Genomic DNA, 15,093 nt, shown 5'->3' with positions numbered 1-15,093 from the left:
TTGTCGTTATCACATTTACATTTAATCGTTTAGGCTTGACGCTTTTATCTCCAAAGCGACTTACAAGTTGTGTACCACAAGTCAGCAGGAAGGGAAGGTACAACTCTGGCAGCCAAGGGGTCAGTAACTTTGTAAATTGTTCGTCAAACAGTGTAGAACTTGAGTGCTACAGTCTTGAGTGCATATAGTAGTAAAGACATATTAGCGTAGGTAAGAATAATATAGGCAAGGTAGATTACTTAGTAGCAAAGTGGATGATAGTACATCATTAGTGCATCTTTAACCCCTTTCACTACCACACTACAGAAGGTTAACCTTTCGACTACCAGTGAAAGGAGGTTTAACCGGGCTGTAGTGTGGTAGTGAAAGGGTTAATCTTCTGTAGTGTGGGTAGTGAAAGCGTTAACCTTCTGTAGTGTGGTAGTGAAAGGGTTAACCTTCTGTAGTGTGGTAAGTGAAAGCGTTAACCTTCTGTAGTGTGGTAGTGAAAGAGTGTTAACCTTCTGTAGTGTGGTAGTGAAAGGTTAACCTTCTGGTAGGGTAGTGAAAGGTTAACCTTCTGTAGTGTGCTAGTGAAAGGTTAATCTTCTGTAGTGTGATAGTGAAAGGTTAACCTTCTGTAGTGTGGTAGTGAAAGGTTAACGTCTGTAGTGTGGTAGTGAAAGGGTTAACCTTCTGTAGTGTGGCAGTGAAAGGGTTAACCTTCTGTAGTGTGGTAGTGAAAGGGTTAACCATCTGTAGTGTGGTAGTGAAAGGTTAACCTTCTGTAGTGTGGTAGTGAAAGGTTAACCTTCTGTAGTGTGGTAGTGAAAGGGTTAACCATCTGTAGTGTGGTAGTGAAAGGGTTAACCTTCTGTAGTGTGGGAGTGAAAGGTTAACCTTCTGTAGTGTGGTAGTGAAAGGGTTAACCTTCTGTAGTGTGGTAGTGAAAGGTTAACCTTCTGTAGTGTGGTAGTGAAAGGTTAACCTTCTGTAGTGTGGTAGTGAAAGGGTTAACCTTCTGTAGTGTGGTAGTGAAAGGTTAACATCTGTAGTGTGGTAGTGAAAGGGTTAACCTTCTGTAGTGTGGCAGTGAAAAGGTTAACCTTCTGTAGTGTGGTAGTGAAAGGGTTAACCATCTGTAGTGTGGTAGTGAAAGGTTAACCTTCTGTAGTGTGGTAGTGAAAGGTTAACCTTCTGTAGTGTGGTAGTGAAAGGGTTAACCATCTGTAGTGTGGTAGTGAAAGGGTTAACCTTCTGTAGTGTGGGAGTGAAAGGTTAACCTTCTGTAGTGTGGTAGTGAAAGGGTTAACCTTCTGTAGTGTGGTAGTGAAAGGTTAACCTTCTGTAGTGTGGTAGTGAAAGGTTAACCTTCTGTAGTGTGGTAGTGAAAGGGTTAACCATCTGTAGTGTGGTAGTGAAAGGGTTAACCTTCTGTAGTGTGGGAGTGAAAGGTTAACCTTCTGTAGTGTGGTAGTGAAAGGTTAACCTTCTGTATTGTGGTAGTGAAAGGTTAACCTTCTGTAGTGTGGTAGTGAAAGGGTTAACCATCTGTAGTGTGGTAGTGAAAGGTTAACCTTCTGTAGTGTGGTAGTGAAAGGTTAACCTTCTGTAGTGTGGTAGTGAAAGGGTTAACCATCTGTAGTGTGGTAGTGAAAGGGTTAACCTTCTGTAGTGTGGGAGTGAAAGGTTAACCTTCTGTAGTGTGGTAGTTGAAAGGGTTAACCTTCTGTAGTGTGGTAGTGAAAGGTTAACCTTCTGTAGTGTGGTAGTGAAAGGTTAACCTTCTGTAGTGTGGTAGTGAAAGGGTTAACCATCTGTAGTGTGGTAGTGAAAGGGTTAACCTTCTGTAGTGTGGGAGTGAAAGGTTAACCTTCTGTAGTGTGGTAGTGAAATGTTAACCTTCTGTATTGTGGTAGTGAAAGGGTTAACCTTCTGTAGTGTGGCAGTGAAAGGGTTAACCTTCTGTAGTGTGGTAGTGAAAGGTTAACCTTCTGTAGTGTGGTAGTGAAAGGTTAACCTTCTGTATTGTGGTAGTGAAAGGGTTAACCTTCTGTAGTGTGGTAGTGAAAGGTTAACCTTCTGTAGTGTGGTAGTGAAAGGTTAACCTTCTGTAGTGTGGTAGTGAAAGGTTAACCTTCTGTAGTGTGGTAGTGAAAGGTTAACCTTCTGTAGTGTGGTAGTGAAAGGGTTAACCTTCTGTAGTGCGGGAGTGAAAGGGTTAACCATCTGTAGTGTGGTAGTGAAAGGTTAACCTTCTGTAGTGTGGTAGTGAAAGGTTAACCTTCTGTAGTGTGGTAGTGAAAGGGTTAACCATCTGTAGTGTGGTAGTGAAAGGTTAACCTTCTGTAGTGTGGTAGTGAAAGGTTACCCGCCTGTAGTGTGGTAATGAAAGGGTTAACCTTCTGTAGTGTGGTACTGTAGTGAAAGGGTTAACCTTCTGTAGTGTGGTAGCGAAAGGTGAACCTTCTGTAGTGTGGGAGTGAAAGGTTAACCTTCTGTAGTGTGGGAGTGAAAGGTTAACCTTCTGTAGTGTGGTAGTGAAAGGTTAACCTTCTGTAGTGTGGCAGTGAAAGGTTAACCTTCTGTAGTGTGGTAGTGAAAGGTTAACCTTCTGTAGTGTGGCAGTGAAAGGTTAACCTTCTGTAGTGTGGTAGTGAAAGGTTACCCGCCTGTAGTGTGGTAATGAAAGGGTTAACCTTCTGTAGTGTGGTAGTGAAAGGGTTAACCTTCTGTAGTGTGGTAGTGAAAGGTTAACCTTCTGTAGTGTGGTAGTGAAAGGTGAACCTTCTGTAGTGTGGTAGTGAAAGGGTTAACCTTCTGTAGTGTGCTAGTGAAAGGTTAACCTTCTGTAGTGTGGTAGTGAAAGGGTTAACCTTCTGTAGTGTGGGAGTGAAAGGTTAACCTTCTGTAGTGTGCTAGTGAAAGGTTAATCTTCTGTAGTGTGATAGTGAAAGGTTAACCTTCTGTAGTGTGGTAGTGACAGGGTTAACCTTCTGCAGGGTGGTGGTGAAAGGGTTAACCTTCTGCAGGGTGGTAGTGAAAGGGTTAACCTTCTGTAGTGTGGTAGTGAAAGGTTAACCTTCTGTAGTGTGGTAGTGAAAGGTTAACGTCTGTAGTGTGGTAGTGAAAGGGTTAACCTTCTGTAGTGTGGCAGTGAAAGGGTTAACCTTCTGTAGTATGGTAGTGAAAGGGTTAACCATCTGTAGTGTGGTAGTGAAAGGTTAACCTTCTGTAGTGTGGTAGTGAAAGGTTAACCTTCTGTAGTGTGGTAGTGAAAGGGTTAACCGTCTGTAGTGTGGTAGTGAAAGGGTTAACCTTCTGTAGTGTGGTAGTGAAAGGTTAACCTTCTGTAGTGTGGTAGTGAAAGGTTAACCTTCTGTAGTGTGGTAGTGAAAGGGTTAACCTTCTGTAGTGTGGTAGTGAAAGGTTAACCTTCTGTAGTGTGGTAGTGAAAGGGTTAACCTTCTGTAGTGTGGTAGTGAAAGGTTAACCTTCTGTAGTGTGGTAGTGAAAGGTTAACCTTCTGTAGTGTGGTAGTGAAAGGGTTAACCTTCTGTAGTGTGGTAGTGAAAGGTTAACCTTCTGTAGTGTGGTAGTGAAAGGTTAACCTTCTGTAGTGTGGTAGTGAAAGGGTTAACCTTCTGTAGTGTGGTAGTGAAAGGTTAACCTTCTGTAGTGTGGTAGCGAAAGGTTAACCTTCTGTAGTGTGGTAGTGAAAGGGTTAACCTTCTGTAGTGTGGTAGTGAAAGGTTAACCTTCTGTAGTGTGGTAGTGAAAGGTTAACCTTCTGTAGTGTGGTAGCGAAAGGTTAACCATCTGTAGTGTGGTAGTGAAAGGTTAACCTTCTGTAGTGTGGTAGTGAAAGGGTTAACCTTCTGTAGTGTGGTAGTGAAAGGTTAACCTTCTGTAGTGTGGGAGTGAAAGGTTAACCTTCTGTAGTGTGGTAGTGAAAGGGTTAACCTTCTGTAGTGTGGTAGTGAAAGGGTGAACCTTCTGTAGTGTGGTAGTGAAAGGTGAACCTTCTGTAGTGTGGTAGTGAAAGGGTTAACCTTCTGTAGTGTGGCAGTGAAAGGGTTAACCTTCTGTAGTGTGGTAGTGAAAGGGTTAACCTTCTGTAGTGTGGTAGTGAAAGGTTAACCTTCTGTAGTGTGGTAGTGAAAGGGTTAACCATCTGTAGTGTGGTAGTGAAAGGGTTAACCTTCTGTAGTGTGGTAGTGAAAGGTTACCCGCCTGTAGTGTGGTAATGAAAGGGTTAACCATCTGTAGTGTGGTAGTGAAAGGTTCACCTTCTGTAGTGTGGTAATGAAAGGGTTAACCTTCTGTAGTGTGGTAGTGAAAGGTTAACCTTCTGTAGTGTGGTAATGAAAGGGTTAACCTTCTGTAGTGTGGGAGTGAAAGGTTACCCGCCTGTAGTGTGGTAATGAAAGGGTTAACCTTCTGTAGTGTGGGAGTGAAAGGTTACCCGCCTGTAGTGTGGGAGCGAAAGGGTTAACCTTCTGTAGTGTGGTAGTGAAAGGGTTAACCTTCTGTAGTGTGGTAGTGAAAGGGTTAACCTTCTGTAGTGTGGTAGTGAAAGGTGAACCTTCTGTAGTGTGGTAGTGAAGGGTTAACCTTCTGTAGTGTGGTAGTGAAAGGTTACCCTTCTGTAGTGTGGCAGTGAAAGGTTAACCTTCTGTAGTGTGGTAGTAAAAGGGTTAACCTTCTGTAGTGTGGTAGTGAAAGGTTAACCTTCTGTAGTGTGGTAGTGAAAGGGTTAACCATCTGTAGTGTGGTAGTGAAAGGGTTAACCTTCTGTAGTGTGGTAGTGAAAGGTTAACCTTCTGTAGTGTGGTAGTGAAAGGGTTAAAAAGTACCTATATCGCGGCACATCCCGCTAATGTCCGTGTTGTGGGCGTGTCTAATGTCCGTGTTGTGGGCGTGTCTAATGTCCGTGTTGTGGGCGTGTCTAATGTCCGTGTTGTGGGCGTGTCCCCCGGTAGACAAGGGCCCCTCACTGAGGCCACTGAGCGGCAGGAGCCCGGAGCTGGAGGCCCCGCTGCTGCGGAGGGATGGAGACGAGGAGGGAGACGAGGAGGAGGAGGGCGAGGAAGAGGAGGGCGAGGAGATCACGCTACACTGACGTACGGGAGAAACGAAAAAGACCGGTCTAGTGTTTTCAAAATCATAACCCGTTTCCTTACAATGTGTTAACTGTTCCTTACTTGGGGACTCGTGTGCTTTGTGAGGTCGAGGGTCGAGGGAAGGACGGGTTCCAGAGAAACCTTCACGCCTCCTCAGACGCTACGAGATGCCAACGGAAAACTGGTAAATGGTGCTTCTATAATATAGCAGCTTTTATCCAAAGCGCTTTACAATGTCTTCCTCACGTTCACACACCGACGGCGGAGGCGGCGAACCACGACGCAAGGTGCCGACCTGCTCATCGGGGGAGAAATGAGGGGTTAAGTGTCTCGCTCAAAGGACACTTCGTCACGCTGCCCCCCCGGGGGGGGAGGAGCGGGAATCGAACCCGGGAACCGCCGGATTACCAGACGACTGCTGCTCTACCTCCCGACAACCACAACCTCGTCCACTTTCCTTTCCTTTCCTTCAGCCCCAGCTTCCTCTACCAGCCCAGGGGGTTGTGTTCGCCCCCCAGCGTAGAGGATTGACCCTCTCAAACTGCACACTACAGGAACTGCCTTAAGGGAGCCTCCCTAACGACGCAGTGGACGACGAACCACGACCTCTTCACCCGTGACGTGTTGGGAGCTTTGTGCCCGGGGGGGGGGGGGGGGGGGGGGGGGCGACGGTAAAGACACAAGGAGTTCCCACACCGTCGTCTTGGCTTGCAGTTAAAGGTGCTGTAAGTGGTCTTTTCTTTGTTAATAAAATAAGTGGTCTACGTGTTCAAATAATAGCTCTACATTCTGACAGCCATCACTGATACACAGAGGGCTGGATCCACAAAGAATGGATTGCACGGTGCAAGTTGCACCCTTACTTACAATTCACGATGAATTGAAAATGGGGGACCCTGACGAAAGTCTTTCTCTGGTCTGCATCCCCTTAACAATTATGTGTATTGAGCCGTGCTGTATTGTACCCATTCTGCAATCTGTTGCACGCAGGTGATTGATTGATTGAAAACTGTATTAACAGATTGCAGAATGGGTACAATACAGCACGGCTCAATACACACAATTGTTAAGGGGATGCAGACCAGAGAAAGACTTTCGTCTTGTTTACACCAGGGTCCCCCATTTTCAATTCATCATGAATTGTAAGTAAGGGTGAAATTAGCACCGTGCAATCCATTCTTTGTGGATCTAGCCCAGAGTGTTTGGTCAGTAACATGGGTCCAATCAGGAGAGAGAACTCCACACTGCAAAAAGGCTCTTTTTATAAAAAAATTTGGAAATAAAACCTAGTTTTAAGCAAATATGTGCTTGAAACAAGTACAATAATCTGCCAGCAAATTTGGCTTGGCACGATTTCTTGAAATAAGTACAAATATCCAGGTTTCTGTTTACTGCAGAGGGGCGGACTCTATATCAATGATGGCTGTTGTAATGTAGAGCTGTTTAACACATACTCTAACAAGGAAATACCACTTACAGCACCTTTAAACCACCTTTTATTAATAAGAACAACGTTTTGGTACAAGTACCTTCGTCTTCTCTAATCCGAGGGTCCTCGTGTTGACACACGTTGCTCTCAATGAAGATGTCCTCGCTCGTCAAAAATCGCCTTCGGACAACAGCGGTGTCCCTACAATTGTGTTGTGTGATTTCAAACATTTCAAGGTAATTTATTGTTCTCTAGTCTAATGCATAAGCCATTGGTGTCTTTTTTGTTTTCATTTACAAAAATAATGTGTAAAATGTGCAATTTTGCTACTGTGAAGGTTGTGGTGTAAGAGAGAAAATGGTCCATTGAATTTGAATACTCTAGTTAGACTAGTTCCCTTGTAATCGGCGAGTCTGTGTGGGTCAGCTGTTCCCACGAACCCACAGTGCCTGCGAGAGAAATCAAGGGTTCAGCGCAAGACGACTGAACCAGAAATGCTAGGTGTGCAGTAGGGCTGCAACTAATGACTATTTTGGTAGTCGACTAATCTGTCGATTATTTTTTCGATTAGTCTACTAATCGAAAAACAATTATATAAACAAATTTAAAAAATAAATGTTTGCACTACCTATCTTTGTGAAAGTGGCTTCTCAGCTCTGGTCCAGCTGAAGACAGAGCAGAGGAACAGATTGGACATTGAGCACGACCTCAGAGTTGCTTTGAGACTCTTGTCAGGACCAAGCAACATCCCCAGTTATCCCATTAGTTCCCCCAAACGTACTGTCGGTCTGTTATGTTAAGCTAAGAAGTCTTCAGCTGGCTGGACCAGAGCTGAGAAGCCACTTTCACAAAGATAGGTAGTGCAAAAAAAAATATATAATATTAAAAAAAAAAAAAATTTAATTACTAATCGACGTAACAATTCCTTGTCGACGATTTTTTATAATCGACATCGTCGATTATGTCGACTAACCCTAGTGTACTACAGACCACTGCACCTCCGCGTTACATCGAGCTCATGGAGGAGGAGAGAGCGGGGGGAGAAAATGAATGAATGTGGACGAGAGCCTTGACATTAAGTGGCTGTAGCTACGGCTGTGGGGGCGCTGGAGACACGATCCAATAGACTTTTATATACGCCCGAGTCTCCTGAACACGGAGAGACCAACCCCAAGTCGATCGGCACTTTCTCTGCCGAGCTATAGTAGCTTTTTCGCACCTACTCCCGAACTCCGCATGCGCAGATTGATGAACCTAGATCTCTGGACAATCCAAAGAGACTCCGTGGGCAATCTGCTGCGTATGCGGAGTTCGGGAGTAGGTGCGGAAAAGCTACTATAGCTCGGCAGAGAAAGTGCCGATCGACTTGGGGTTGGTCTCTCCGTGTCCAGGAGACTCGGGCGTATATAAAAGTCTATTGGATCGTGTCTCCAGCGCCCCCACAGCCGTAGCTACAACCACTTAATGTCAAGGCTCTCATCCACATTCATTCAGTTTCTCCTCCCGCTCTCTCTCGCCCATGATTTCAGAATCCCGGAAGTGTTACGGGGGTCTATAGTCTATAGGACGAGCCAGGAGAACTACTGTAAGGCTACGATCACACTGCAGGCAAAATCGGCTACAATCTGGGGGGTTTTCACGACCGTGTGAACGGCACAAGTCACACGGAATCTGATCTTTTCAATTCTGATTTGGGCCACTTTCATAATATTGTGGATACAGGTCAGATTTTCCGCAATGTGACCTCAGTCTGAACAGTCATATCAGAATTGTGGATTGACATCAGGGGGTGTAACAGTATGTGTATTCGCCCCACGAATTTACGGCACGGCCATCACGGTGCGGTACGTGCGCCGTACGGCGAATACGCCTCGGCGCAAACACACCAGTCGCACGTGCGAGAACAGCGCGCGGCACACCGTCACAGTCAGGATACAGACTGTGACGAGCGAGTGAGAGAGAGAGAGAGAGAGAGAGAGGGAGAGAGAGGGACACGGAGCACCCCACACACACACGCAGTCGGGAGCGCGCGCAAAACGCTCCGCATCCCTCCCTCTCCGACTTCAGTTAAGAGCGGGCGAAAGTGCACGAGAAAGGCACATTTACATTGGAACAGCTGCAGGGTCGTTTTCTTGTTCGCTCAATAACGTTAACCAAATGAAACCAATGGAAAGACACACACACGCGGCAACAGACGCATCAACATTCTCCCCCACAATCAAAAAAATAAAAAATAAACATACTTTTCCGGACAGATCATCTGAGCTCCACTGTGTTTAAATCCAAATAATCCTCTGCCATTGTTGTAAGTAACATGTCATCTGTTCTCTAGTATTCAGTCTTGTCGTGAAGTTAATTCTCTCTGGAAGTGAAACTGAATCTTAAGGATGCGCAAGGATACGTTGTTAAAGGGGCAGTAGGCAAGTGGATGCCTGAACACAGAATGACACCAGTATCACTGACTACCACGGCAAGCCTATAGAAAATTATTCTATTTAATAATTATTATTATTATTATCATAAATATAATATATTAAAAAAAAATTATATAATTATTATAAATATTTTTTTTCTGTTGTACCGAACTCGTACCGAACCGTGACCCCAATACCAAGGTACGTACCGAACCGTGGCTTCTGTGTACCGTTACACCCCTAATTGACATTCATCACAATTCTGCGCTGGCGGAAATCTTTTACCCAGTTATCAGCTGCCTATGAATGAGTCGGCCTCCACTGCAGCTCATAACCGAAACCATAAACGGTGACTTCGGGTGTCCTCCATGTTCACGTCCATCTTCGTTATTGTTCATTCGTGCGCGCGGATCAGTTCAGGAGCAGTGACCGGTTCGTGTCTAGTTTTTACCCAAACGGTGCATGTTTCCGCGTTCGCGTTTAGCGCTCTGATTGGCCACTGCTGTTTCTGGTCGCACCAATCGTGTGACGGCAAGTTCTTCGCCGGTTAAGCTTAGGCACTCTTTCGAAGTTGGTTAAGGTTAGAGTTTGTCTTAGAGCAGGGCGATCGAACACCAGCCCTGATTCCAAACTCTAACCATAACCAACTTCGAAAGAGTCGCCTATAAGCTTAACCAGTGATAAACTAGGCGTTAGGTAGTTTGCAGGCTGTTAGAGCCGGAAATGGGCGCGTCACGCGATTGGGCGCACATGTCACATGACCAGAAACGTCAGTGGCCAATCAGATTCGCAAAACGCATGCACCGTTTGGGTAAAAACTAGACGCGACCGGTTCACACTGGAGTCTGATATTGGGCCACATTTAACAAATGATGTGAACAGCCAAACCAAAAGAATCTTGAGCAATATATAAGAATTGAGCACCTAAGCTTGCAGTGTGAAAGCAGCCTAACTTACAGTGGGGTTACGTGCACAATGGTCCGTTCATTAGGAGAGGTCTGAAGGTGGAGCTAGTTTTCAGGCATATTTGTAGCACATCAGGGACTGGGGTCGATTATTATATTATATTTCAGTTCTGAAATTACAAGCATGCAGTGGTGGAAAGTAACTAAGTATCTTTACTCGAGTACTGCAAGTAAAATGTTGAGGCACTTGTTCATTTCATTACTCCACTACATTTCAAAGGAATTATTGTACTTTTTTAGTCCACTACATTCATCTAAAGTAACCCATCAGTTACTAGTTTCATTGAATACAGCGAAGATTTGAAGCCTGACAACTTCAAGAGGACGTGATCAGAGCAGCATAACTGGACCACACACCACTTTAACATAACCTTTAATCAGAGCAGCATCACTGGACCACATACCACTTTAACATGACCTTTAATCAGAGCAGCATAACTGGACCACACACCACTTTAACATGCCCTTTAATCAGAGCAGCATAACTGGACCACACACCACTTTAACATAACCTTTAATCAGAGCAGCATACCTGGACCACACACCACTTTAACATCACCTTTAATCAGAGCAGCATAACTGGACCACACACCACTTTAACATGACCTTTAATCAGAGCAGCATAATTGGACCACATACCACTTTAACATGACCTTTAATCAGAGCAGCATAACTGGACCACATACCACTCATAACCTTTAGAGGTGAATGGATAGAAGACTGAATACTCCCGAGCACTGCAATACTCTCATGTCATATAGATTATGTACTTTTCACTTTTGAAACTTATGTGTACATTCAATATCAAAATACTCTATCAACTACTTTTACTTGTACTTTCTTCTGGGTATTTCTACGCTTTACTTAACCCTTTCACTACCACACTACAGAAGGTTAACCCTTTACTATCACACTACAGACGGTTAAGTAAAGGAATTGTATACTTCCTCCACCACTGCAAGCATGTAGCTAATCGCAAAAATTGTGAATGAGTGGTTTTATTTTTGTTTGTTTGTTCGTTAGCCCCAATAGATTCTTTCTTTTCTGGGACCCCAATCCTGTAACTCATCAAATGAAGCGATCACACTACGTGCCTTGTTGACTAACTAGACCACAGACGACCACTAATGTCAAAGAATATTAATTAATCTATTTCCAGACACAATTAATTATGATTAATGAATTAATAATGATATTGCTTTTTAACGTAAGCTATAATGAGGGGGGGAAAGTAATTGTTTTAAACATATGAGAGCTTGAAATGAGATGTAATTATGTAGAACTTGCTGTGTGATGAATAAAAGATGAAGTGGAAGTAAATGTCTTGTCAGTGAGATTATTGGTACAGGTATTACATGGAATCACACAGGAGATGAATATGAATGAATTTATCGTTTATTTCTAACAATACATCAATCAAGAAATAACAATGTACACATTTGAAAAAATACAAAGATAATTTGCTGTGAAAACAAAAATTATTATAAAGTAAGATAAAATAATATTCAAAACAAAACTTTTGTCCGAAAAGGAATAGGAAGAAGCAATATGCTTATCAGGTCCCACCCCTTATTGTAATAAACCTGTTTAAAAAAAATGCAATGTTCTTCCAACAAAATCACTTATCCATCGATCAAGTTACAATATAATCCTCACTTTTTTGTACCTTACAAGAATCACTATTTTATATTAATGAGTTACAACTGTCCTCCTCTTTACTGTACCTTTCTATGAGAATCGCATGCATACACACATAGGCTTCCATGCTTCAGAAATGCATGTGCCCTTCCTCCTAAATCAAATCAAATGTATTTGTAAGGCCCGACAACACACGTTAATGTCCCCATGGGCCGCACACGTCTTCTTTAGACAAGTCAAGAAGAAACATCACAATAAATCTAGAACAAAACAAAAACACCATGAAGTCCAAAATAAAATAAATACATTTAATTAATGCAACACTCCCAGACATACCCCATGCGAAGGTAAGGAAAAACTCACTAAACAATACCTAGCAATAGGAAAAAAGCACCACAGGCAATGTGGAGGGGAGAAACCTTAGAAGGGCCGTTCAAGGGGGGATCTCCCTTCTTAGATGTCGGTGATAGTAGTGTTGCTATAAAACAGGCGAAACAGTTGGTATGCATTCACATAATACGTGTAAGTCAGCCTGTGACTGCAACTTGTTCCTGTTCGTGGACGACTCAGCCCTGCTGGTCTCTGACAAGAACAAGTTGCAGGTTGAAAAAACCCTCAGCTCGGAACTTGGCAGAATCTGCACCTGGCTCGCTGATGACAAACTATCATTACACCTGGGTAAAACAGAGTCCATTCTCTTCGGATCAAATAACACAGCAAGGCCAACGGCTTCTCTGTTACAGTGGGTGACAATATTGTCACAAGGAAAGATGAAATTACATACCTGGGTTCCATCCTAGAGGCAAATCTTTCCTGTGACAAAATGGCAACCAATGTAATAAAAAAAGTCAACCAAAGAACAAGATTCTTGTACCGGATCTCCTCTCTGGTAAACAAGAATACCCTGAAGACTCTGGCAGGAGCACTCATTCAAGGGTACTACGACTATGCTTGCACCTCATGGTACCAAAGCACCTCAAAGGCGCTAAAAACAAGATTACAAACATCACAAAACAAACTGGTCAGACTACTACTTGACCTTACTCCTAGAACCCACCTCACCCCTGCCCACTTTGACAACCTAGGATGGCTTAGAGTAGACGACAGAGTACAGCAACTTGCAATGGGCCTGGTCTACAAGATGCACTACACCACTAAGGTACCCATGTACATGTCGAAATACTTCCCAAAGCTCAGTGAATACCACGACCACAACACCAGAGGGAGTTCCACAAATCATGTGCAACCCAGATTCGGCTCAAACAAGGGATTAAACACGTTTTGCAATTATGCCACAACAATGTGGCACACCCTACCCTAGCCGTAAAATAATGTGAATCCCTACCGACCTTCAAACCCGCTCTAAAAGAGAACCTACGGGAGGCCGCAATTCGAAACTGGCCCTGGTAAATGTCCAAACCCCCCCCCCACCCAACCCCCTCCAATGTACAGTTTCCTCCCCCTCAAATGTATATATTCTCTTTTATAAACCCTGTCTGTAAATACTGACAGTACTGTATATTTGTATGTCATTAATGTCATTATGAATTGAAAATGGGGGACCCTGATGTAAACAAGACGATGGTCTTTCTCTGGTCTGCATCCCCTTAACAATTGTGTGTATTGAGCCGTACTGTATTGTACCCATTCTGCAATCTGTTAATACAATTTTCATTCAATCAATCAGTAATGAAACACAAATAAGTACGTGCAATAGCAACTGGGGTACATAAGAACTCCTATGAGGTCAATCAGATTTCATGTCAGTTAGGTAGGAAGGGCTCTTCATTGCCGTCTATTGGGTTAACGTCATTACGAAGCAGCATGTCATCCTGATTGAGTTTAACTTGTAAACTAACATATAAACTCCTGATTAGCTGTGGCTGTGGTGATGGACCCCACAGCACAGGGCACCACTGTTCTAGTGAGTTGGCAAGTCTTATCAGTGCTGGAGGAAAATAAGTAATATTCACACACTGGATCCCAATACGAGGTCTGAAAAGCAACATTTCAAAATAACCTTGGCCTAATTAAAGCTGCTGTAAAGTGGTATTTTTTGTTTGTTTAAATAAGTGTTAAATAACTCTACATTCCGACAGGTAAATGTCCAAACCCAACCCCCTCCAATGTACAGTTTCTTCCCCCTCAAAATGTATATATTCTCTTTTAGAAACACTGTCTGTAAATAAACAGTACTGTATATTTGTATATCTTGTATGTCATAAATGTCTGGATGAAACGGTACTGTGTATCTGTATTTCGTGTATGTCATAAATGTCATGATGAATTGAAAATGGCCCTGATGTAAACCAGACGAAAGTCTTTCTCTGGTCTGCATCCCCTTAACAATTGTGTGTATTGAGCCGTACTGTATTGTACCCATTCTGCAATCTGTTAAATAAAATGTTCAATCAATCAATCATCACTGATATAGAGTGTGTGGTTAGTAACATGGGTCTCAGTCCCTCTGCTCTGCAGTAAATGCAGTTTATCCAATCAGGAGAGAGAACCCTAGATATTTTTTTATTTTATTTTTTACTTTTCATTCAATCTTTATTTATACTCGATAAATACACTGAGTAGTTTCAACTCATCGTCGAGATGTTACATTCACAAGTGTCATAGTGCGTTCATAAATATAAAGACATCAGACAATCACAATAATTAAGAGCACATTTTAAAATACATTTTAAAAACCATTTACATTTAAATTTTTTTTTTTTTTTTTTTTTTTTTTTACAATTACATATTGTGGTGACCTGATTGGTCATTATTTCAAGAAATCTTGCAGAGCCAAATTTCTGGCTGACTTGTTTCAAGCACATATTTGTTTTTATTTATTATTTTTGTCAGACCATTTTTGCAGTGTGGAGTTCTCTCTCCTGATTGGATAAAGTGGGAACTGTTTTCTGCAGAGCGGAGGGACTGGGAGACCCATGTTACTGACCAGACACTCTGATTGATTGATTGATCGATTGATTGAAAATTGTATTAATTAACAGAGTGCAGAATGGGTACAATACAGTACAGCTCAATACACACAATTAAGGGGTTGCAGACCAGAGAAATACTTTTGTCTTGTTTACATCACGGTCCCCCATTTTCACTTCATCATAACATATATGACATACATGACATACAGATAGACAGTACTGCTACATCTATACATTTATGACATAGCAGATTTACAAATACAGTACTGTTTGTGATACAAAAAGAGTCTAAAAAAGAGAGTATATACATTTGACGAAGAAACTGTACATTGGAGGAGGTTGGGTAGGTGGGTGGGGTGAGGGGGGGGGGGTAGGCGGGGTGGGGTAACTGTACATTAGATTATCGACTAAACCTTACTTGGTCCCAAGAAGAGGGTCTCGTGTATTATTGGGTTAGGACATTTACTGTACATTGGAGGGGGTTAGGTTAGGACATTTACAGGGGCCAGTTTCGAATTGCAGTCTCTCGTAGGTGCTCCTTGAGAGTGGTTTTGAAAGTGGGTAGTGATTCACATTCCTTTACAGCTGTGGGTAGGGCGTTCCACATTGATG

The 15,093-nt window shown here is 43.0% G+C and overlaps 1 protein-coding gene across 1 annotated transcript in view; it reads left to right on the top strand.

Annotated features, from left to right (window-relative positions):
* LOC311227597 (solute carrier family 35 member C2-like) overlaps nucleotides 1-5,101 on the top strand; it is a gene marked incomplete at its 3' end in the record, with an annotated part of 64,082 nt that extends 58,981 nt beyond the window's left edge. The window contains exon 9 of the mRNA XM_084313317.1: nucleotides 4,962-5,101. Coding sequence (XP_084169443.1) covers nucleotides 4,962-5,101 — 140 coding nt within the window. The remainder of the gene's footprint in view (nucleotides 1-4,961) is intronic.
* Nucleotides 5,102-15,093: the final 9,992 nt, after the last annotated feature.

The sequence above is a fragment of the Notolepis coatsorum genome, assembly GCF_963971535.1.
Source record: "Notolepis coatsorum genome assembly, chromosome: 4".
In the NCBI taxonomy this organism is placed as follows: Eukaryota; Metazoa; Chordata; class Actinopteri; order Aulopiformes; family Paralepididae; genus Notolepis; species Notolepis coatsorum.
This window is presented reverse-complemented; position numbering and strand designations above follow the sequence as displayed.